General features: G+C 36.7%; 1 protein-coding gene across 1 annotated transcript in view; it reads left to right on the forward strand.

Annotated features, from left to right (window-relative positions):
• Not10 (CCR4-NOT transcription complex subunit 10) overlaps positions 1–22732 on the forward strand; it is a 76048-nt gene that overhangs the window by 20413 nt on the left and 32903 nt on the right. The window contains exons 7-11 of the mRNA XM_071692591.1: positions 1742–1773; positions 6213–6361; positions 12622–12824; positions 20585–20697; positions 22388–22527. Coding sequence (XP_071548692.1) covers positions 1742–1773; positions 6213–6361; positions 12622–12824; positions 20585–20697; positions 22388–22527 — 637 coding nt within the window. The remainder of the gene's footprint in view (positions 1–1741; positions 1774–6212; positions 6362–12621; positions 12825–20584; positions 20698–22387; positions 22528–22732) is intronic.

Here is a 22732-nt window from a genome sequence, read left to right on the forward strand (position 1 = left end):
CTCTGCTTTCATTTTGCTCAGAGTCACTCCAGGGTAATTCTCATAGAGTCAAGCACACCTTCATAAAAAAAGAGGTGTACTGATTTGACATCTGTAGACAGATATTTTTCATCCTTGACCAAAAACATCTCCAATACCTTTTGTAATTCAGCCTTTCCTCCTCTCTTCTGACAGGGCCATTCTATAGCAAATTTCTCTCTCTCTCTCTCTCTCTCTCTCTCTCTCTCTCTCTCTCTCTCTCTCTCTCTCTCTCTCTCTCTCTGATTAATTGGAGGCTTCAGTCACAGACAGAAGTCCACATCAAGGCCAGGCCTTAATTGAAGTATAAAGAGAATTATGAATGCAAAAATGAAGAGACAAGGGAAATTACTCATGAATTTTGGAGAAAGTGAAAAACCTGTCTTTTAGAATGTGCTTGGGTCATGGTTATTGGGAAAGATGTGAGAGGGTAGAGAGTTTTAAAACTTTGAGGTGTAGGAAAAGAAACAGTTATCAAGATGGCCCACCCCTTGAGTTGCCAATGGCTAGACATTGATCATATGACATAGCAACTTCACAAGTATTGCATGGTGTAGCTAGTGGTTGGGGAACAAAAATGGTCAGCTTTTGAGAGAAGAAGAACTGAACTGACATGGCAGTATAGGGCAAGCAAATAAAGGTTTGAAGTTAGCTTGAGAGAATTTGTAAGTCGGACTGTTTTTGACTCATGTGGTAAAGTCACTCATTTTGATACTTTATTTTCTTCAAACTCACTTTTGGATGATTCTGCTTCTAATCCTCTGCCCTGTTTCCTGATACTGACCCTATACTATGTCTTACATTTTCCTCAAGCAAGGTTTTCAAGTGCCAGTGCTATCCAAACTTCAGGTGAACAAATCATATGGCCCAGATGATGTACCTCCTTGAGTTCTAAAGGAGTATGCCTCAGAGATATCTCCTGTCCTTGCTCACCTATTTTACCTCTGTCTAGAAACTAAAACTTTTTCTTCCTCTCGGAAGCATACCTTGTGCAGCCCATTCCTAAGGAAGGAGACCATGTAAACTCCTCTATCTCACAGAATTGTATCTCCAGTCTTTGAAACTTTGCTTACCTCTCATATTCTTAAACTTCTCGAATCCCATTCCCTTCCTTCTTATTACTAGTATGAATTACAGAGCTAGGTCTACTGGTGACCTCTCCCCACCTCCCTGTGTGACTTGCTTCTGGTCTTCTTCTCTCAGGGATTTAGGTGACTTTTTGTTGTAGCCCTTGATATCAGAGCATATGACAGCATGCATCGTACACCTTTGCTTTCTAAACTCCCTTAATATTGTTTTTCTGCTTCTCTCTTTTCACAGATGCATGGTTTTCTCTCTGTTCCATTGCAGTAGTTGTTGATGGAGTAACTTTCCCTTCATGCCTCTCAAGGATCTGTCATAACTCCTACTCTTATTCTTCTCTCAGTATATGGTCTCTCTTCTACTTCTAACGGAATTCACTCTTAAGGTGATGATTCTTCTTTACATATGTCTACTTCCTTTCCCTTATCCCCTTTTTCTAACTCTAGCTTTAGTTGTGTTACCTTCTGATCTTGCTCCTTAACAAGTTTGCTTAACATTCTCAAACAAATGTTCTTGGGTGTTTTCATCTCCAGTCTCTGTTTTTCTTTCATCTCTAGCCTTCTCTTTGCAGATCTGGTTTTGACTGACTGGTTTTGGTATATTCCTGTAACTGAGTCTTTACTTACTATTCCTGGCTCAGGCAGAGTTAGAATTCTTAGATTATCCCCCAATGTAATTCTGGTAATTGTAATTAAGTTACTGAATGAATTATCCTAGAAACATGAGGAAAATTTAGATGATTAACTGAGTGTTGAAAATGAATGATTCCACTCCCCTTTGTCAAGATGCACTTTCATATACTAACTTATTGCACTTGTTCATGGTGTTATCCCCATAATTTTTTATAATAGGGTCTCCTTAAAAGAAGGAAAATAAAAGAAAGAAGATACTTATTCACAGAAGTTGGCAACACTCCTTTCGATTTGAACTTGGGAAGCTTCCACTCCTAAACCCCATTTGGACTCGCAAGATTTAGCTCTCTCAAGCTGAATATTTAATGCATATTCCACTCAGGGGCCTCTTCATATTCTGTTCCCACCTTCTACATAATAAGCTTCATGAGCTGTAGATCCCCCAAAATCTTAAATGAAATGGATTGCTGCTTGGACCTCTACCTACTACCACTGTGTGAATAACCACAGTGAAAAAAAAACATGCAAGTTGAAGTGGTATGATTGGAGACTTTGATCACAGTTGATTGATTAACATTGTTTAAAGTAAAAAAAAAAAAGAATCATTTTTATCTAACTTTTGATCTATATCTCTAACATCCATTCCCTTTGGAAAGTCCCATCAAGAGGGCCACGACAAATGAGTCTCCACTTATCCCTGTTCTTTCATGTCTTCCTCGCATACACCCTTACATGCATTCTTCCCACGTTGCTCTCCCTCCAGTACTCTTCCACTTTATTTCCCCATGTCACATGGTCTTTCTTTCACACTAACCTCTTTAACTGTACTATCCTACACTCCTTGCAAACTCCTCATTTTTATAAGTGTAGAAATTTATGTCAACTTCAGTATATTAGGCACAGGCTGAGAATGTGTGTAATTGATGTTATGGAGGCTGTATGTTCCTGATCCACTTCTTTAAATTGGGAATTTATGTCGGGGGGGGTGGGGGTGGCGGGAGGGTGAGGTATGAATTTTTTGTTATCTTTTTGATCTAGGGAGCTGAGGTTATCTTTTTTTTTTTTTTTTTTTTTTTTTTTTTTTTTTTTTTTTTTTTTTTTTTTTTTTTTTTTTTTTTTTTTTTTTTTTTTTTTTTTTTTTTTTTTTTTTTTTTTTTTTTTTTTTTTTTTTTTTTTTTTTTTTTTTTTTTTTTTTTTTTTTTTTTTTTTTTTTTTTTTTTTTTTTTTTTTTTTTTTTTTTTTTTTTTTTTTTTTTTTTTTTTTTTTTTTTTTTTTTTTTTTTTTTTTTTTTTTTTTTTTTTTTTTTTTTTTTTTTTTTTTTTTTTTTTTTTTTTTTTTTTTTTTTTTTTTTTTTTTTTTTTTTTTTTTTTTTTTTTTTTTTTTTTTTTTTTTTTTTTTTTTTTTTTTTTTTTTTTTTTTTTTTTTTTTTTTTTTTTTTTTTTTTTTTTTTTTTTTTTTTTTTTTTTTTTTTTTTTTTTTTTTTTTTTTTTTTTTTTTTTTTTTTTTTTTTTTTTTTTTTTTTTTTTTTTTTTTTTTTTTTTTTTTTTTTTTTTTTTTTTTTTTTTTTTTTTTTTTTTTTTTTTTTTTTTTTTTTTTTTTTTTTTTTTTTTTTTTTTTTTTTTTTTTTTTTTTTTTTTTTTTTTTTTTTTTTTTTTTTTTTTTTTTTTTTTTTTTTTTTTTTTTTTTTTTTTTTTTTTTTTTTTTTTTTTTTTTTTTTTTTTTTTTTTTTTTTTTTTTTTTTTTTTTTTTTTTTTTTTTTTTTTTTTTTTTTTTTTTTTTTTTTTTTTTTTTTTTTTTTTTTTTTTTTTTTTTTTTTTTTTTTTTTTTTTTTTTTTTTTTTTTTTTTTTTTTTTTTTTTTTTTTTTTTTTTTTTTTTTTTTTTTTTTTTTTTTTTTTTTTTTTTTTTTTTTTTTTTTTTTTTTTTTTTTTTTTTTTTTTTTTTTTTTTTTTTTTTTTTTTTTTTTTTTTTTTTTTTTTTTTTTTTTTTTTTTTTTTTTTTTTTTTTTTTTTTTTTTTTTTTTTTTTTTTTTTTTTTTTTTTTTTTTTTTTTTTTTTTTTTTTTTTTTTTTTTTTTTTTTTTTTTTTTTTTTTTTTTTTTTTTTTTTTTTTTTTTTTTTTTTTTTTTTTTTTTTTTTTTTTTTTTTTTTTTTTTTTTTTTTTTTTTTTTTTTTTTTTTTTTTTTTTTTTTTTTTTTTTTTTTTTTTTTTTTTTTTTTTTTTTTTTTTTTTTTTTTTTTTTTTTTTTTTTTTTTTTTTTTTTTTTTTTTTTTTTTTTTTTTTTTTTTTTTTTTTTTTTTTTTTTTTTTTTTTTTTTTTTTTTTTTTTTTTTTTTTTTTTTTTTTTTTTTTTTTTTTTTTTTTTTTTTTTTTTTTTTTTTTTTTTTTTTTTTTTTTTTTTTTTTTTTTTTTTTTTTTTTTTTTTTTTTTTTTTTTTTTTTTTTTTTTTTTTTTTTTTTTTTTTTTTTTTTTTTTTTTTTTTTTTTTTTTTTTTTTTTTTTTTTTTTTTTTTTTTTTTTTTTTTTTTTTTTTTTTTTTTTTTTTTTTTTTTTTTTTTTTTTTTTTTTTTTTTTTTTTTTTTTTTTTTTTTTTTTTTTTTTTTTTTTTTTTTTTTTTTTTTTTTTTTTTTTTTTTTTTTTTTTTTTTTTTTTTTTTTTTTTTTTTTTTTTTTTTTTTTTTTTTTTTTTTTTTTTTTTTTTTTTTTTTTTTTTTTTTTTTTTTTTTTTTTTTTTTTTTTTTTTTTTTTTTTTTTTTTTTTTTTTTTTTTTTTTTTTTTTTTTTTTTTTTTTTTGAATAAGATCGGCAAACGGAAGACTAGAGATAAAAGCAAAAAAGATGCTAGACATGAAGATACTTAAGAGCAAATGTTTGGAGATGCTATGATAACTTGTAAAGGAGCAAGATCAAAAGATAAAACAACTCGAGGTAGAGTTAAGAATTTTAGAAAGCATTTCAAGGACCATGAAGGGAATTATGAGACTAACTAGCAAAGAGCAGAAACAGTTTGGGGAGGGGGAATCGGATACTAAATTGGAGAAAGAACATGAAGCCATTAAAAAGAAGATGAAGTCTGATGTGTCTTCTCAAGATGAACTAGAGGCTGTGCATTCAGAGAAAAAAAAAATTATAGACAGTAAATGTGGCATGCAAATGGTGGGAGGTGGGCAGATGAGAATGGCTAGTGAGTCATGGGATGAAGAAGTAAAGTTGCTAGTGAAATGGAAAAGTGGCATTTGGGCAGTACTTTCAGGGAAGGAGTGTAGATGATAGAAGGATGTGTATGAGAATGTGATAGGAGGTCAAGAGGAAGGTGAATGGCTCGAAAAAGAGGGCAAATGAGAATTGGGGTGAGTGAGCTTTAATAAACTTAAGGGAGAATAAATTAGTTTGGAAGTATGTAAATGATAAGCAAAAAAACAAGAGAACAAATGGGAACATCAGTAAAGGGGGCAAATGGGGAAATGATAACAGATAGTGATGAAGTGAATATTTTAAGGGAGTGTAGACTGTATTTGATGGTAGAGTGGCAGATGCAGGGTGTTTGGGTCAGGTTGGCATGCTAAATGGGGGTCATGGAGAGTGGTTTGGTGAAGAGAGAAGAGTTTGCAAAAGTCTTGCATAAGATGAAAGGTGGTGAGGTGCTTGGAGTGGATAGTATTGCAATTGAATTTGTTAAGAAAGGGGTTGATTGGGTGGTTAGGGTTTTCAGTGTATGTATGGATCATATGAGGTGCCTGAGGATTGGTGCAGTGCATATATAGTACCATTTTATGAAGACAAGTGGGATAAAGGTAACTTTTCAGTCTACTGAAGTATAAGTTTGTGAAGTATACCTGTTCAGCTGTATGGGTGGGTATTGATTGAGAGGGTGAAGACATGTACAAAGCATCAGATTGGAGAGAAGCAGTGTGGTTTAAGAAGTGGTAGAGGATGTGTGGATCAGGTGTCTGTTTTAAAGAATCTGTGTGAGAAATACATAGAAGAACAGATGGATTTGTATGATGAAGAAAGCATATGATAGGGTTGATAGAGATGCTTTGTGGGTTTAAGGATATATGGCATGGGAGGAAAGCTGCTAGAAGCAGAGAAGTTTTCATTAAGGATGCAAGGCCTGTGCACAAATAGGAGGAGAGGAGAGTGAATGGTTATTAGTGAAGGTTGGCCTATGGTAGAGGTGTGTGATGTCGCCATGGTTGTTCAGTTGGCTTATGGATGGGGTGACGAGGGAGGTAAAAGTGAGAGTCTTGAAGAGAGTGGTGAGTATGCAGTCTATGGGGGTGAAGGGGCATGGGAAGTTACTTTGTAAGGGAACAAGTCAACTGTTACAAGGTTGTGCCCCTGTCATTTGATGAAACGGAGTACAGTGTTTTCGAGGATCAATTCCTTGCTTTGATTGCAGTGCAGTCAAAACTCTGGAAGCTCCATAAAAGGGGTTCTTGGGTTATATATAATGACAATAATTTCTATGATTTTTAATGAATCAGAACGTATGGTCCTGGTTTAGGAGTGATGTACTACAACAACCTTGGTGTAATACATCTTGGCCTAGGGAAACCTACCGTAGCTTGTCTATATCTGCAGAAGGCCCTTCAAGAAACACAATTGGTAGAAGAATCAAGCTCATCACAGTCAGGTACTGTTCTACTATACTTGTGTGATTAAGGTAATATATTTTTTTTTTTTAGTAGCATTTTTATTGTTATACCTTGATGATGATGGGATTTATGGAGGTGTGCAGTGATTGAAGAATTTAAAGGGGCATTCTGCTTTTACACCTCTTCAGATACAGGTTTTAGTTTTTAGGATATTTCAATTTTGAATCAATCCCTATATTGATGGAGCAACTGTTCAGAAGAGAAGTTTCCACATCTAAACAGGACTTCCAATTTCTTAGAGGCAGACTTAGTTGTACTTGTGATGTGGGGTTTTCAAGAAAGGATGCATGTTACAGTAATACCAAGTTTGTTCATTGGGTCAAGAGGTGGAATTACAGAAACGTCAAAAGAGAGACAAAAGTTGTGAGGAGTTTTTGATCTAGAGATGGTAGAAATTGTGTCTTGGAGGTATTAAACTTTACAAGATTATGTGTACCCATTTGATATATCCTGTCCACGTCTGAGTTTATTGAGGAAGCTGTATTAAGACAAGATGCAAATAGAGTGAGAAAAGTGGGAGCAGAATTGAAAGAAGTGGATGAATGCAGTGTTGAATCATCAGCATATGAGTGCATTGGATTATTTGTGGAGATGAGGAAATCATTGAAAAAAAAGGAGGAAAAGTGTAGGGTACAGGACAGAACCTTGATGGAGAAAAGTGGGGAGGCTGATCCATCAACAACCACAGAGATAGATTGGCTGGAGAAGAAGCTAGATATGAGGTAGCAAAGTGAAGGAGGAAAGCCAAAAGAGGGGAGCTTAGAGATGAGACCCCAGTGTTACACCCTGTCAAAAGACTTAGATATGTCAAGGGCAACAACAGATGACTCCCTAAAATCTTTCAGAGATGATGACTAGGCATTAGTAAGATAGGATAGAATTACTCCAGTGGATCTCACCTTACAGAAGCCATTCCGGTGATCAGAGAGAAGACTGTGGTTTTCTAGATGTTTAAGGATATGGGAGCTGGGGAGGAATTCAAAGACTTTATAAATTGTAGATGTCAGAGTAATAGGACAATAGTTAGAGGGGTCAGAATGGTCACCCTTGTTAGGGATGAGATGTATCTATGCATGTTTCCAGGGAGAGGCAAAAGCTTGTGCCTGAGGACTTAGGGAAAGCTATTATTGTTCCTTTAATCAAGAAATAGGTCCTGAGGATGCATGTAGCAAGTATAGGGGAATAAATTTGTTTAAGTATACCAGGAAAGTGGATGCAAGTGTGTTGATTTGATGGAATGATAGAAGTGACTGAATGCAGAATAAGTGAGGAACAAGACAGTTTTAGGAAAGGTAGGGAATGTTTGGATCAGATTTATGCTGTGAGAATATTTTGGAGAAGTATCTAGCAAAAGGAAGGAAGCTGTGTGCAGCTTTTATGGATTTGGAGAAAGCATGACAATCACGTGGAATGCTTCATGGGATTTGTTAAGGATATATGGGGTAGGAGAACAACTGTTGGATAGTGTAAAAGACTTCTATAGAGAAGCAACTGCATGTGTAGGAGTGGATAGAGAGTTGAGAGAGTTTTGATATACATGTGTGTGTGAGGGAGGTCTGTGTGACATCACTGCAGCTTTTTAACACATGTATGGATGGAATGATTGGGGAGATGAAAGCAAAGTTAGGGAAAGGTGTTTCAGAGAGGGAATGTGGTGGTGAGGTATGGTGGCTAGTGACAAGCCTGTTTTCAGATAATACTGTGTTGTGTGCAGAGAATGAAGAGGAGTGGCAGATGGTTGTGAGTGTTTTTTATGATGTGTGTAAGTGTAGGCAATTGAAGATGAATGTGGGTAAAAGTAATGGTGTTTGAAAGAAAAAGGCAGGGAAAATATAGATTTTGCAAATCCCTCTAGAATGTGAGAAGAAAGTGTACTAAACTGTTTTATAGATAAAGGGGAGAAAGCCTGAAATTGGTTACACAATTTAAGTATTTGGGAGCTATCTCGGGTAAGTTTGGTGATATGGAAGGAGAGATAAGAGAGACAACAGTACTGGTTTGAAGAGTCAGTTGGCCCCTTAATAGAATGATAAAGGGCAAAGGTGTAAGTATGGAAGTAAAGAAAGGATTAAGGGACAGTGTAGTCCTCCAGACCCTGACCTATGGAGCTGAAACATGGTCATGGAATAAGTTGCAGAGGTCAAGAATATAGAATGCGGAAATGAGCTATTTGAGAGGAGCATTTAGTATGACAATATGGAATGAAGAAAGAAATGAGGGGTGAATGAGAGATTTGGCATGGCAGGGAATGCACAGGGAATGAATTGTAGAATGGTAAAGTGGGTGAAATTTAATACTTTGAGGTCATATGGGCATGTGGAAAGAATGCAGGTTACAAGCAGAGTGTATGATAGTACAATTAAAGGGGTTGATGTGAGAGGAAGACCATCTGTGTTATGGGGAAATAGAGTAGAAGAGCATTAGAAAGAGAGAAATAGTGGAAGAATGTGTAGAATGGTGTATATGAGGGAGGCATGTAAGGGCAAGGATAAGTGGAGACTCTTTTGCCGTCGCCACTCACTTGATGGTAGTTCCTCTGCTGAGGCAATGGGCATCTCAGACTCTTATGCTGTGGCCATCTACTTCATGGGAGTTCCTTGGGGGAATAGGCATCTCAGTTAGAATCTTGTTGTGGCCACCCACTTGATGGGAATTCCCGGAGGGAATAATATTGATGGATTTTATTTATATTGTGCCAAATTTAAAAAAAGCAATTTTGGATTGTAGCCCAGACTGAATTCACATGTTCCTCAGGTACTGGTGAGTCAGGTGCAGCCTTGTTCCTCAGGTAGTGGCAGGTCAGGCTATGAGCCTTGTTCCTTTGAGATTTATTCATATACCTTCATATAATATTCTTTTGTTACTCCTCATGAAGAGGTCTTGGAAAGTAGACTGAAGCTTCGGATGATGTTCTTTTATTTTTTCTGTGAGTTAAGTTTTATACCCAAATATGGATTTTTTTTTCAAACTTAGGATTGGCCAATCCAGTTAATAATGTTCTTCCTAAAGTAGTAGTAGTTAAGTCTTAATTGTTAAGTTTTTTATTTAATGCACTTCATAAGACAAATAAAAAGGGAAACGGAATTGTATGTGGCATTTATGGATCTGGAGAAGGCATATGATAGGGTTGATAGAGATGCTTTGTGGAAGGTCGTAAGAGTATATGATATGAGAGGTGAGCTGCTAGAAGCTGTGAAAATGTGGAAGGTAAGCTGCTAGGAGCAGTGAAAAGTTTTTATCAAGGAGGTAAGGCATGTGTACGAGTAAGAAAAGAGGAGAGTGACTGGTTCCCAGTGAAGGTCAGTCTGCAGCAGGGATGTGTGCTGTGCATGGTTGTTTAATTTGTTTATGGATGGGATGGTTTGGGAGGTAAATGCAAGTTTTGGAGAGAGGGGTGAGTATGCAGTCTGTTTGGGATGAGAGGGTCTGGGAAGTGTGTGAAAGGAGAAAATTGAGAGTAAATGTGAATAAGAGCACAGTTGTTGGGTTCAGCAGGGTTGAGGGACAAGTTCATTGGGATGTAAGATTGAATAGAGAAAATTGGAGGAATTGAAGTGTTTTAGATATCTGGAAGTGCTTAGCAATGAATGGAACCATGAAAGTGGAAGTGAGTCACAGGGTGGGGGAGGGGGCGAAGATTCTGGCAGCAGTGAAGAATATGTGGAAAGCGAGAACATTATCTCAGGGAGCAAAAATGGGTATGTTTGAAGGAATAGTAGTTCCAAAATATTATGTGGTTGTGAGGTATGGGCTTTAGATAGGGTTGTACAGAGAACGGTGGATGTGTTGGAAGTGAAATTGTTGGGTACATTAAGTGGTATTCTTAATATATGGTGTGGGAGGAAAGTTGTTAGAAGCAGTGAAAAGTTTTTATCGAGGATGTAAGGCATGTGTACGTGTAGGAAGAGAGGAAAGTGATTGGTTCTCAGTGAATGTAGGTTTGCGGCAGGGGTGTGTGATGTCTCCATGGTTGTTTAATTTGTTTATGGATGGGGTTGTTAGGGAGGTAAATGCAAGAGTTTTGGAAAGAGGGGCAAGTATGAAGTCTGTTGGGGATGAGAGAGCTTGGGAAGTGAGTCAGTTGTTGTTCGCTGATGATACAGCGCTGGTGGCTGATTCATGTGAGAAACTGCAGAAGCTGGTGACTGAGTTTGGTAAAGTGTGTGGAAGAAGAAAGTTAAGAGTAAATGTGAATAAGAGCAAGGTTATTAGGTACAGTAGGGTTGAGGGTCAAGTCAATTGGGAGGTGAGTTTGAATGGAGAAAAACTGGAGGAAGTGAAGTGTTTTAGATATCTGGGAGTGGATCTGGCAGCGGATGGAACCATGGAAGCGGAAGTGGATCATAGGGTGGGGGAGGGGGCGAAAATTCTGGGAGCCTTGAAGAATGTGTGGAAGTCGAGAACATTATCTCGGAAAGCAAAAATGGGTATGTTTGAAGGAATAGTGGTTCCAACAATGTTGTATGGTTGCGAGGCATGGGCTATGGATAGAGTTGTGCGCAGGAGGATGGATGTGCTGGAAATGAGATGTTTGAGGACAATGTGTGGTGTGAGGTGGTTTGATCGAGTGAGTAATGTAAGGGTAAGAGAGATGTGTGGAAATAAAAAGAGCGTGGTTGAGAGAGCAGAAGAGGGTGTTTTGAAGTGGTTTGGGCACATGGAGAGAATGAGTGAGGAAAGATTGACCAAGAGGATATATGTGTCGGAGGTGGAGGGAACGAGGAGAAGAGGGAGACCAAATTGGAGGTGGAAAGATGGAGTGAAAAAGATTTTGTGTGATCAGGGCCTGAACATGCAGGAGGGTGAAAGGAGGGCAAGGAATAGAGTGAATTGGAGCGATGTGGTATACCGGGGTTGACGTGCTGTCAGTGGATTGAATCAAGGCATGTGAAGCGTCTGGGGTAAACCATGGAAAGCTGTGTAGGTATGTATATTTGCGTGTGTGGACGTATGTATATACATGTGTATGGGGGGGGGGTTGGGCCATTTCTTTCGTCTGTTTCCTTGCGCTACCTCGCAAACGCGGGAGACAGCGACAAAGTATAATAATAAAGATAAATATTAAGTGGTGTAAGGTGGTTTGATTGAGCAAGTAATGAAAGGTTAAGCGAAATGTATGGTAATGAAAAGAATGTGACTGAGAGAGCAGAAGAGGATGTGTTAAAATGGTTTGGACTTATGGAGAGAATGAGTGAGGAAAGGTTGACAAAGAGGATATATGTGTCAGAGGTGGAGGGAACAAGAAGTGGGAGACCAAATTGGAGGTAGAAGGATAGAGTGAAAAAGTTTTGAGTGATCGGAGCCTAAACATACAGGAGGGTGAGAGGCATGCAAGGGATAGAGTGAATTGGAATGATGTGGTGTACCAGGGTTGATGTGCTGTCAGTGGACTGAACCAGGGCATGTAAAATATCTGGGGTAAAACATGGAATGGTCTGTGGGGCCTGGATGTGGACAGGGAGCTTTGGTTTTGGTGCATTATACACGACAGCTATATGTGTATATGAGTGAACGGGTCGTTCTTCATCTGTATCCTGGTGCCTCCTTGCCGACATGAGAAATGGCAATCAAGTATAATCTATTTTTTTATTTTTTTTTTTATTTTGCTTTGTCGCTGTCTCCCGCGTTTGCGAGGTAGGCAAGGAAATAGATAATAGATAATGATTTTCCTGTATTTTGTTGAACTGGGGAGGCCAAAAGTATATTTCCATTGACAATGTTGAGGACAAAGAATTTTTCCTTCAGTCTTTCTAGGAACTTAACATCACTTTCCGTAGTAATCATTTCATTTTCTCGGTCAACAGAGTTCAAAATGTACTGTTTTTGTACTTTCAGTATCAAACACTACAGATAGAAAAAGATATAAAAGACTGCCAGATGAGGAAGTTTAAAGTCTCTAATGTGTACTTTCATTACTATGTAAATGTAGTTTTCCAGAAATTGAAGCTTTATCATTCTTTTGAAATTGTTATAGTTTCCTGAATGTGCAAAACAACCTCTTTGGATTTCTGCCCGAAGAATTAACTGAGTTGATATTCAATAGATTTCCTCTTTGAAATATGAAAATTGATAGTAATGTTTTTAGATCTTCTGTATAATAGGATAATTTGATATGTTGACGTGCAGGTAAATGTATGATTGAAATATTTCTAATTCCTGCTTTTGCACCAGCTATTTTCGTCCCTCTCCTAAAGTTGGAAGCAGATGCATCATAAGTCTAAAATTCTTCCAACAACAGGTGATTGGTTGTCTAGTCGTCCACTCTATCAGCTTAGCAGTAATGTACAGCCAGAACTTTACTACAATCTGGGTGTCACACTTCTTCACATGAACAAACCAGATAAAGCTTTTGATTTTCTACTTGAAGTTTTACAAGTGCACTCCATGAACCCTCGTCTTTGGTTAAGGCTTGCAGAGTGTTGTATCGCTGTGCATAAGTCTGTAAGTAAAATTGAATTTAGAGTGGAAGCATTACATCTAAGGAGGTAGTGTAAATGGAGATGAGTCTGTTTTGACTAGCTATGTTTTCACATTAAGAAAGTAACAACTGCTTGTATTAACATAAAAGTTCATGATTCACTTTATCACACTGGACATGGATTGAGAACATGTGATTGAATGGAGAGACAGAGTGTTCAACCATGAACATTGGAAGTATGTTAATTATTGCTAATAGACACAGATTTTATGGATGAAGCTTATGTTGTTGATATTGGTGATATACTTACCCATCTCTTTCTCCCTGCATTTTTGCATGTAAAAATGCACCCCTGGGGATAGGGGATAGAGGAAAAAAAATACCTAACACATATTCCTTACATGTTTTAAAAGGTGATTTAAAGGGGTGGAAGCTGGGGACTGGATACCCTTCATATCTTATATTTGGGTTTCTAAAAGTCAGAAGAGAAGGAGCCAAGCAACGTGTGCTCATCCTCCTCAAAGGCTCAGGCTGGGATCTAATCTTAAAGTGTCATGCATATTGCACCAGTATCAGTGATATTATCCACAGCCAATTCCCATATACCTTTCTGGTGTTTTCCCTGACTGATTTATATGCCTTAATTCATCCCATTGACAGCATGTTGCCCTCTTGTTTATCACATTATTCTCATCCACTGTATCTCATGCATGCTTCACCCCATTGTACATTGTCAAGCCCAAAACACACAAAGCAAATTTCTCCTAATCCTCCCATTTTGTCAGTAAGTTTTAGTTCAGGGTTTGTTGTTAAACTGACATTGAAGTTTTGAAGATGAAAGTGCTTATTAGTGAATGTTATTCTTGTGTGTATGATTTTACCAGTATTGAGTTGAGGTTCATTCATATTTTTCAGTATTTTACATTATCCTGCTTATGGTGAGGTATAAGCCTGGGGATAGGGGAGAAAGAATACTTCCCAAGCATTCCTCACGTGTCGTAGAAGGCGACTAAAGGGGAAAGGAGCGGGGGGCTAGAAACCCTCCCCTCCTTGTATTTTAACTTTCTAAAAGGGGAAACAGAAGAAGGAGTCACGCGGGGAGTGCTCATCCTCCTCGAAGGCTCAGATTGGATGTCTAAATGTGTGTGGATGTAACCAAGATGAGAAAAAAGGAGAGATAGGTAGTATGTTTGAGGAAAGGAACCTGGATGTTTTGGCCCTGAGTGAAACGAAGCTCAAGGGTAAAGGGGAAGAGTGGTTTGGGAATGTCTTGGGAGTAAAGTCAGGGGATAGTGAGAGGACAAGAGCAAGGGAAGGAGTAGCACTTCTCCTGAAACAGGAGTGGTGGGAGTATGTGATAGAGTGTAAGAAAGTAAACTCTAGATTGATTTGGGTAAAACTGAAAGTTGATGGAGAGAGATGGGTGATTATTGGTGCATATGCACCTGGGCATGAGAAGAAAGATCATGAGAGGCAAGTGTTTTGGGAGCAACTGAATGAGCGTGTTAGTGGTTTTGATGCACAAGACCGGGTTATAGTGATGGGTGATTTGAATGCAAAGGTGAGTAATGTGGCAGTTGAGGTTGTAAATGGAAATGGTGAAGAGCTTGTAGATTTATGTGCTGAAAAAGGACTTGTGATTGGGAATACCTGGTTTAAAAAGAGAGATATACATAAGTATACGTATGTAAGTAGGAGAGATGGCCAGAGAGCATTATTGGATTACGTGTTAATTGATAGGCGAACATAAGAGAGACTTTTGGATGTTGATGTGCTGAGCGGTGCAACTGGAGGGATGTCTGATCATTATCTTGTGGAGGCGAAGGTGAAGATTTGTAGAGGTTTTCAGAAAAGAAGAGGGAATGTTGGGGTGAAGAGAGTGGTGAGAGTGAGTGAGCTTGGGAAGGAGACTTGTGTGAGGAAGTACCAGGAGAGACTGAGTACAGAATGGAAAAAGGTGAGAACAAAGGAGGTAAGGGGAGTGGGGGAGGAATGGGATGCATTTAGGGAAGCAGTGATGGCTTGCGCAAAAGAAGCTTGTGGCATGAGAAGCGTGGGAGGTGGGCAGATTAGAAAGGGTAGTGAGTGGTGGGATGAAGAAGTAAGATTATTAGTGAAAGAGAAGAGAGAGGCATTTGGACGATTTTTGCAGGGAAATAATGCAAATGAGTGGGAGATGTATAAAAGAAAGAGGCAGGAGGTCAAGAGAAAGGTGCAAGAGGTGAAAAAGAGGGCAAATGAGAATTGGGGTGAGAGAGTATCATTAAATTTTAGGGAGAATAAAAAGATGTTTTGGAAGGAGGTAAATAAAGTGCGTAAGACAAGGGAACAAATGGGAACTTCAGTGAAGGGGGCTAATGGGGAGGTGATAACAAGTAGTGGTGATATGAGAAGGAAGTGGAGTGAGTATTTTGAAGTTTTGTTGAATGTGTTTGATGATAGAGTGGCAGATATAGGGTGTTTTGGTCGAGGTGGTGTGCAAAGTGAGAGGGTTAGGGAAAATGATTTGGTAAACAGAGAAGAGGTAGTAAAGGCTTTTCGGAAGATGAAAGCCGGTATGGCAGCAGGTTTGGATGGTATTGCAGTGGAATTTATAAAAAAAAGGGGGTGACTGTGCTGTTGACTGGTTGGTAAGGTGATTTAATGTATGTATGATTCATGGTGAGGTGCCTGAGGATTGGCGGAATGCTTGCATAGTGCCATTGTACAAAGGCAAAGGGGACAAAGGTGAGTGCTCAAATTACAGAGGTATAAGTTTGTTGAGTATTCCTGGTAAATTATATGGGAGGGTATTGATTGAGAGGGTGAAGGCATATACAGAGCATCAGATTGGGGAAGAGCAGTGTGGTTTCAGAAGTGGTATAGGATGTGTGGATCAGGTGTTTGTTTTGAGGAATGTATGTGAGAAATACTTAGAAAAGCAAATGGATTTGTATGTAGCATTTATAGATCTGGAGAAGGCATATGATAGAGTTGATAGAGATGCTCTGCAGAAGGTACTAAGAATATATGGTGTGGGAGGCAAGTTGTTAGAAGCAGTGAAAAGTTTTTATCGAGGATGTAAGGCATGTTTACGTGTAGGAAGAGAGGAAAGTGATTGGTTCTCAGTGAATGTAGGTTTGTGGCATGGGTGTGTGATGTCTCCATGGTTGTTTAATTTGTTTATGGATGGGGTTGTTAGGGAGGTGAATGCAAGAGTTATGGAAAGAGGGGCAAGTATGCAGTCTGTTGTGGATGAGAGCGCTTGGGAAGTGAGTCAGTTGTTGTTCGCTGATGATAAAGCACTGGTGGCTAATTCATGTGAGAAACTGCAGAAGCTGGTGACCGAGTTTGGTAAAGTGTGTGAAAGAAGAAAGTTGAGAGTAAATGTGAATAAGAGTATGGTTATTAGGTACAGTAGGGTTGAGGGTCAAGTCAGTTGGGAGGTAAGTTTGAATGGAGAAAAACTGGAGGAAGTGAAGTGTTTTAGATATCTGGGAGTGGATTTGGCAGCGGATGGAACCATGGAAGCGGAAGTGAATCATAGGGTGGGGGAGGGGGTGAAAATTCTGGGAGCGTTGAAGAATGTGTGGAAGTCGAGGACATTATCTCGGAAAGCAAAAATGGGTATGTTTGAAGGAATAGTGGTACCAGCAATGTTGTATGGTTGCGAGGCGTGGGCTATGGATAGAGTTGTGCAGAGGAGGATGGATGTGCTGGAAATGAGATGTTTGAGGACAGTATGTGGTGTGAGGTGGTTTGATCGAGTAAGTAATGTAAGGGTAAGAGGGATGTGTGGTAATAAAAAGAGTGTGGTTGAAAGAGCAGAAGAGGGTGTTATGAAATGATTTGGTCACATGGAGAGAATGAGTGAGGAAAGATTGACCAAGAGGATATATGTGTCAGAGATGGAGGGAACGAGAAGTGGGAGACCAAATTGGAGATGGAAAGATGGAGTGAAAAAGATTTTGAGTGATTGGGGCCTGAACATGCAGGAGTGTGAAAGGCGTGCAAGGAATAGAGTGAATTGGAACGATGTGGTATACCAGGGTCAATGTGCTGTCAGTGGATTGAACCAGGGCATGTGAAGCGTCTGGGGTAAACCATGGAAAGTTCTGTGGGGCCTGGATGTGGAAAGGGAGCTGTGGTGTCAGTGCATTATTACATGACAGCTAGAGACTGAGTGTGAATGAATGGGGCCTTTGTTGTTTTTTCCTAGCACTACCTCACGCACATGAGGGGGGAGGGGGTTGTTATTTCATGTGTGGCGAGGTGGTGATGGGAATGAATAAAGGCAGACAGTATGAATTATGTACATGTGTATATATGTATATGTCTGTGTGTGTATATATATGTATACGTTGAGATGTATAGGTATGTATATTTGCGTGTGTGGACGTGTATGTATATACATGTGTATGTGGGTGGGTTGGGCCATTCTTTCGTTTGTTTCCTTGCGCTACCTCACTAACGCGGGAGACAGCGTCAAAGCAAAATAAAATAAATGAAATATGGTGAGGCTTGTTATTTGAAGTTCCCTTATTTTGTGGCACGGCTCTTTCGTAGTCTTACAGTATATGTGCTGGTTTCCATGATGCTTCATCAGGTTCTTTAAAGGCTTTGTTTGGACATGGAAGCAGATGAAGGAGATATATAGTTCAAAAAGATTTAGCATATTCCATATTGTTCTACGCTTTTAAAGCATTACTATATCTGTCCTCTGATCTCCATGAATTTGCCAGTTTATCAGGTTTTATATTTCATTCTTATCAAAAAAGTCTTCGCCTAAGGTCTGTAGAATTTTGGCCGTGTACTTTTTTTGGATTTCTTTTGATTCCCTGGGCTGTTTTACCCTTGGATTTGGATACTCTGTGGTGATTAATGGCATTACAGAGGATCAGATAGCTTTTAAGCTGACCACCACTTTTGTCTTGTCCTGTGGTAACATAGGTTAGGTGAGATTTTTTAAAGCATCCTTGATGCTTTACTTGGTAGTTAGCCACTAACCAGGGAGGTACATTACCAGTACTACCATTTTGGGTATTGGCAGGGTTAATGAAGGCTGCATTGTGAGCCAGCACTTAATTGTTTGTCATGTTGCACTCCTCTGACTCATGTTGCTGTCATTTCTTTCTGCCTCACCTATACCTGGACTGCTGGCATTCTTTACACACATTTAATCTGCCTTTGTCACACATAACACTTGACAAAACTAAATTCATACAACTCTTTCCTTATAACTCTAGATTTTCCTGTGATGAGTGCTATATGCTAGACCTGCCTTTTTGTAAAATAGTATGAGCAGTAGGTAGAAGTAGTAGGTAGAAACATTTAGTTAGGAGCAGTAGGTAGAAGTAGTAGGTAGAAACATTTAGGTAGGGGCATTAGGTAGAAGTAGTAGGTTGGAACATAAGGTAAAATTGGCAGGAAAATTAGGTAGAAGTCTTTGGAAGCACTGCACAAAAGTTGCCTTCTGCCAGTGGCCTGTTAAGGGAGAGGCTGTAAAAGGCTAAGCAGCACTGGAGTTCATCAGTAATGGAGACTCTTTTGCCATAGCCTCCCCTTGAGGCAATTCCCAAAGGGAATGGGCATGAGAGATATAGACAGGTAGATAGATGAGTTCCATACATTCTGACTTGCTTTTATATTTGTTGTGTTTTAGTTTAGGGAATATCATATTGCCAGTTGCAGCTGTTAAAAATGGCACTGTCAAGGCAGTATGCAACTCATCCGTGAACATTTGGTCTTGATTTATATTTTCTCTAGGAATACTATTATCTATTTGTTTCTGATTCAGAATAATCATAATATATTTATTTTGAATATCAACTTTTTATGATGCATTTGTTTTTAGTTGGGCCTAGAGGTAATTTTCATTGAAGTACGGTATTATAACATTGGTGTGCAGGATATTCAAATGTGCCAGAATTTCACTTTTGTTTTTGAATGAGTGTCTAAAGTTATTTGATAATTAGTTTTCAAACTTCATACTCCATCTTTAAAAAGTTAGATTGATGTTTCATATCATAGGTGAAGATTTGGATTCAGGGTATAGAAATTAGATGTGTTGGGAGGGTTCAAATGTTTTGGCAAAGAGAACTTCTGATCCCTCAGAAAAATCAAGAGATACTCATTTGAAGGAACAGTTTAAGACAAGAAACCTTTCTATGCTGTGATAGTTCCTTAAAAGACTATTTTAGTGTAGATTTGAAATTTATAGATTTTTTTCTTTTTCCTCTATTTTTGCCAAACAAGCCACAGTAAGAGGTAAATTTTCCATTTCTGATAGAAAGGAATTATGTTGCACTACAGGATCCTACTAGAAAGTTTTTTTGTAGTAAAGAAAGGTCAGTTTATGGCAAGTTTAATTCCATGCCATAAGTATACACATGTGTATAAAGTTATGGACTTTCAAGATGGGATAAGTTAAGACTGTTGTATACTCTTTCTGTCAAAGCAGGCAGTTTGTTTAGAGTAGAATTCTTATTTATATATCTACATTTTTTTTTCATGCAAACAAAATTCTTTGAATTCTTATGAAGGGATGATTTGTATCATTCAGTGAGTTCCATTCAACTCCCAAATCCTCTGTTCCTTGGACCTTTTAAGGTTGATGAGGCCAATATTTCAATTGACATTGCCAGTGGGAATTTATTGCAGCAGTCTTGGTTTATTTTGATTTAAGGGATTTTAGTCATCACTTGAGCCTTCCTTGGGACATGTTTTTTTGGGGTCAGTTTTTGGTCTTTCTCATGTTAGTTATTTTTGGTTCGGTTTTCAGTATTAATCAGAGTACTGTTTCCCTGACCAAAGAGCACTCGAAGGTTGATATAGTACAAGAAGCTGTGTTAGAAGAGATTATGCCCAAAAGACAGCTAGAAGACCTGTTCAAGACTATCAGAACTTTTGGCTTATGTGCTTGAGCTCATTATACTTAAACTGTTTCATCTGGTTATTTAGATGAATTCATTTCATTGACAGTATCCTATTTCAGTAATACCACATTACGATTTTTTATGAAAGCTTCTTGGTTAAAAGATTAGGTACTCTTGTCTGCGGTTCACTCTTGTACTCAAATCCCCGAAACTTCATCCTGAGATAGATTCTTCATGTTGGAAGTAGGGAACTCATTTTCAGATATTAAGATTCAGCTATCTAGGCACAAGAGAATGAATGTAATTGGAGCATTTTGCTACTTTTTTTTAGGTCAGTGCTAGTGCTATTGATTAGAAAAGTTTTGATATTGGTCAAAAGTCATAGGAACAGTTTGCTTACAATTCACATTTGGCTTATGTCTTACTGAGTTGCCCATTGTAGCAAAAATAAAGGTTATTGCTGTAGAAAGGAGCCAGCACCATCTTGTTTTTCCATTAAATCCTAGAGATTTGGAATCCATTTCATGTATGTCTTTTCTGTTGGACATTATTGCTAGATCCCTCAGTTTTCTCTTCAAACTCTTCCATGGTAAAGTAATATTATTGGATTGGAGTCTTTTAGTACAATTTAACTTCTGAATATAGACAATGCCATTCCACTACCTCCACTGGATTGCTTGCTCTGGGCAGAGATATTCTCTTCTTAGCGGAGTGATTTGAAGTAAAAAATCTTACACCTGTTGGTGGGGTCAGGCAACAGGATGAATATTCTTTTTAAATGGTTAACTACCAGTGTATCTTTTCTTCTCCTGAAATAGCATATTGAAAGTAATGTTTTGCTTAGATGTTAGAGTTCCCCTCCCAGGCTCAAAAAAAAAAAAAAGCCTCACAACATAGCTAATTTCTCATGTAAATTCTATCTTTGCTAGGGTCTCAAGGATGATATCAGTGCAAAGAGGTCCATAGTACAGGGAACAGTGGGAGTTGGCTTGCACAGGAAGATTTGCCTTGCCACTTGCATCAGTGATCACAACAAAAAGCAGTAAGTTAGTGATTTTGTCACCTGTACTGAAGTTTTACATCAAAATGTAAATTATCCCAGTTATTAGTCTGCAATCATTTGCAAATACAGTTTGGCATATAGTCCCAACTATTGTATCGTATGACATACTGTAGTATATCTATGCAAGATGAAAATATTATGAAAAGTTTGCCCAAAGCTAGTTGAGAGCAGATATTATCTCAAGGATAAAACACAATCTAATTTCTACTGTTAACATACCGTGAGATGTATCATTGCTATCTCCAAAATAATTTATGCAGACATTAATGTAACTGAAGTTCATACAAGCAGGGAAATCTAAGTTCTGTACTGCATCAGTCTGTGGACATGGAAGTTTCAACAAATATCTGTCTGTCTATCTATATTACTAATACCTGTTCCCAACTGGAATTTCCTCATAGGGGTAGCCATGGCAATAGTCTCCATAAATGATGAACTCCAGTGCTGCTTTTTACTCTTTTAATGCCTCACTCTTAACAGGCCACTGACATAGACAATTATAATGCAATGTTTGTAGAGGCCCCAACCTAATGTTTCTACTGACTACATCTACCTAATGCTCTTGCCTAATATTCCTACCTACTTCTACCTAATGCTCCTGCCTAATGTTTCTACCTACTACTTTTATCTGTTGCTCTTACTATTTCGCCAAAAGGCAGGTCTAGTGCTTAGTGCTCACCACAGGAAAAATCTAGAGTTACGAAGAATGAGCTGTGTGAGTTAAGTGTTGTCAAGTGTTATGTATGACTGGGAGAAATTGTATGTTTGTGTCCATGTGTGGGCGAGAGAGAAGGAAAAGACAGCTACTTTGGTCAGAAGAGTGTAACTTGACAACCTCTGAAGTGCTGGCTCACTATGCAGCTGTCTTTAACCCTACCAATATCCAGGCAGATAGTACTGGTAATATACCTCTCTGGTTGTGGGCTGCCTACCAACTACAGCCTACTAACAAATTTCATATAAAAATAAATGTACAAAATGTGAAAAATTAACCATGAACTATCTATTCTGCACTAGGAAGGCCTTGTGACTACTTACTCCTTAGGTTGATTAGCCTCGTCCTTGAACTTGAGATGTCCCTTTGGCTGTATGTCAAATATGGAAAATTAATGTTGCCACACTTGACATTTCTACACACACACAGAATTACCATTCCCTTTACATCATTCATGATAAAGATGATAATAAAAAGGGATGGGGAGAAAGAATACTACCCATGTATTCCCTGTGTACCACAGAAGGTAACTAAAAGGGGCGGGAGTGGGTGGTTGGAAATCATCCCTTCCTGTATCACTTTCCATAAAAAGGGACATAGTAAGGGGCCAAGTGAGAATTTTTGCTTTAAGGCTCTGTCATCTATTCATGGTGTTACTTCACTCACAAGGGAAATGGTGAGCTTGTATAAAAAAAATAATGATCAATGATTTATTGAATCTAGACAGCCATTCAGCTGACAATAAACAACTGAAGTATGACAGATGATACAGAACTGGATGGTTGTAATAGTATTTGTGGCCGATAGATGAACTTGCTGAATTCTGAGGCATATTTTTGGAATATTCATTGTGACCAGAATCTTGTGGAAAGATTGCACTTGTACCACCCTGCTTTTGATGTGGGAAATTATGTACACAGTGAAGCTAATTTACATTCTTGTGATTCTTTGCAGCTGTGATCCTCAGTCAGAATCTGATGCTGCATTCCCAGAGCCTACACTTGAGTTTGCCCGTCTTTGTCTTCGCAATGCTCTTACTCTTCTGCCAGATAATGTTTCAACAACATCACTGACAGATGAGCAGGAAGCTTCAGGTATGATAGAAAAATTGGATTTGTGATGAATACTTAACATTCGGAGTATAAGTATTTATTTGTAAATGTATTTGTTATGATTTTAAGTCTTTTATCGATGATGAGAATCTTGAAGCCACATATTCATGACCTGTCTTAGGGTGTAGACATCATGGAAACCTAAAAAAGGGAATTCAAACATTCATAATGAAGTTGACACCACCTC

The sequence above is a fragment of the Panulirus ornatus genome, chromosome 53, assembly GCF_036320965.1.
Source record: "Panulirus ornatus isolate Po-2019 chromosome 53, ASM3632096v1, whole genome shotgun sequence".
Classification (NCBI taxonomy): Eukaryota; Metazoa; Arthropoda; class Malacostraca; order Decapoda; family Palinuridae; genus Panulirus; species Panulirus ornatus.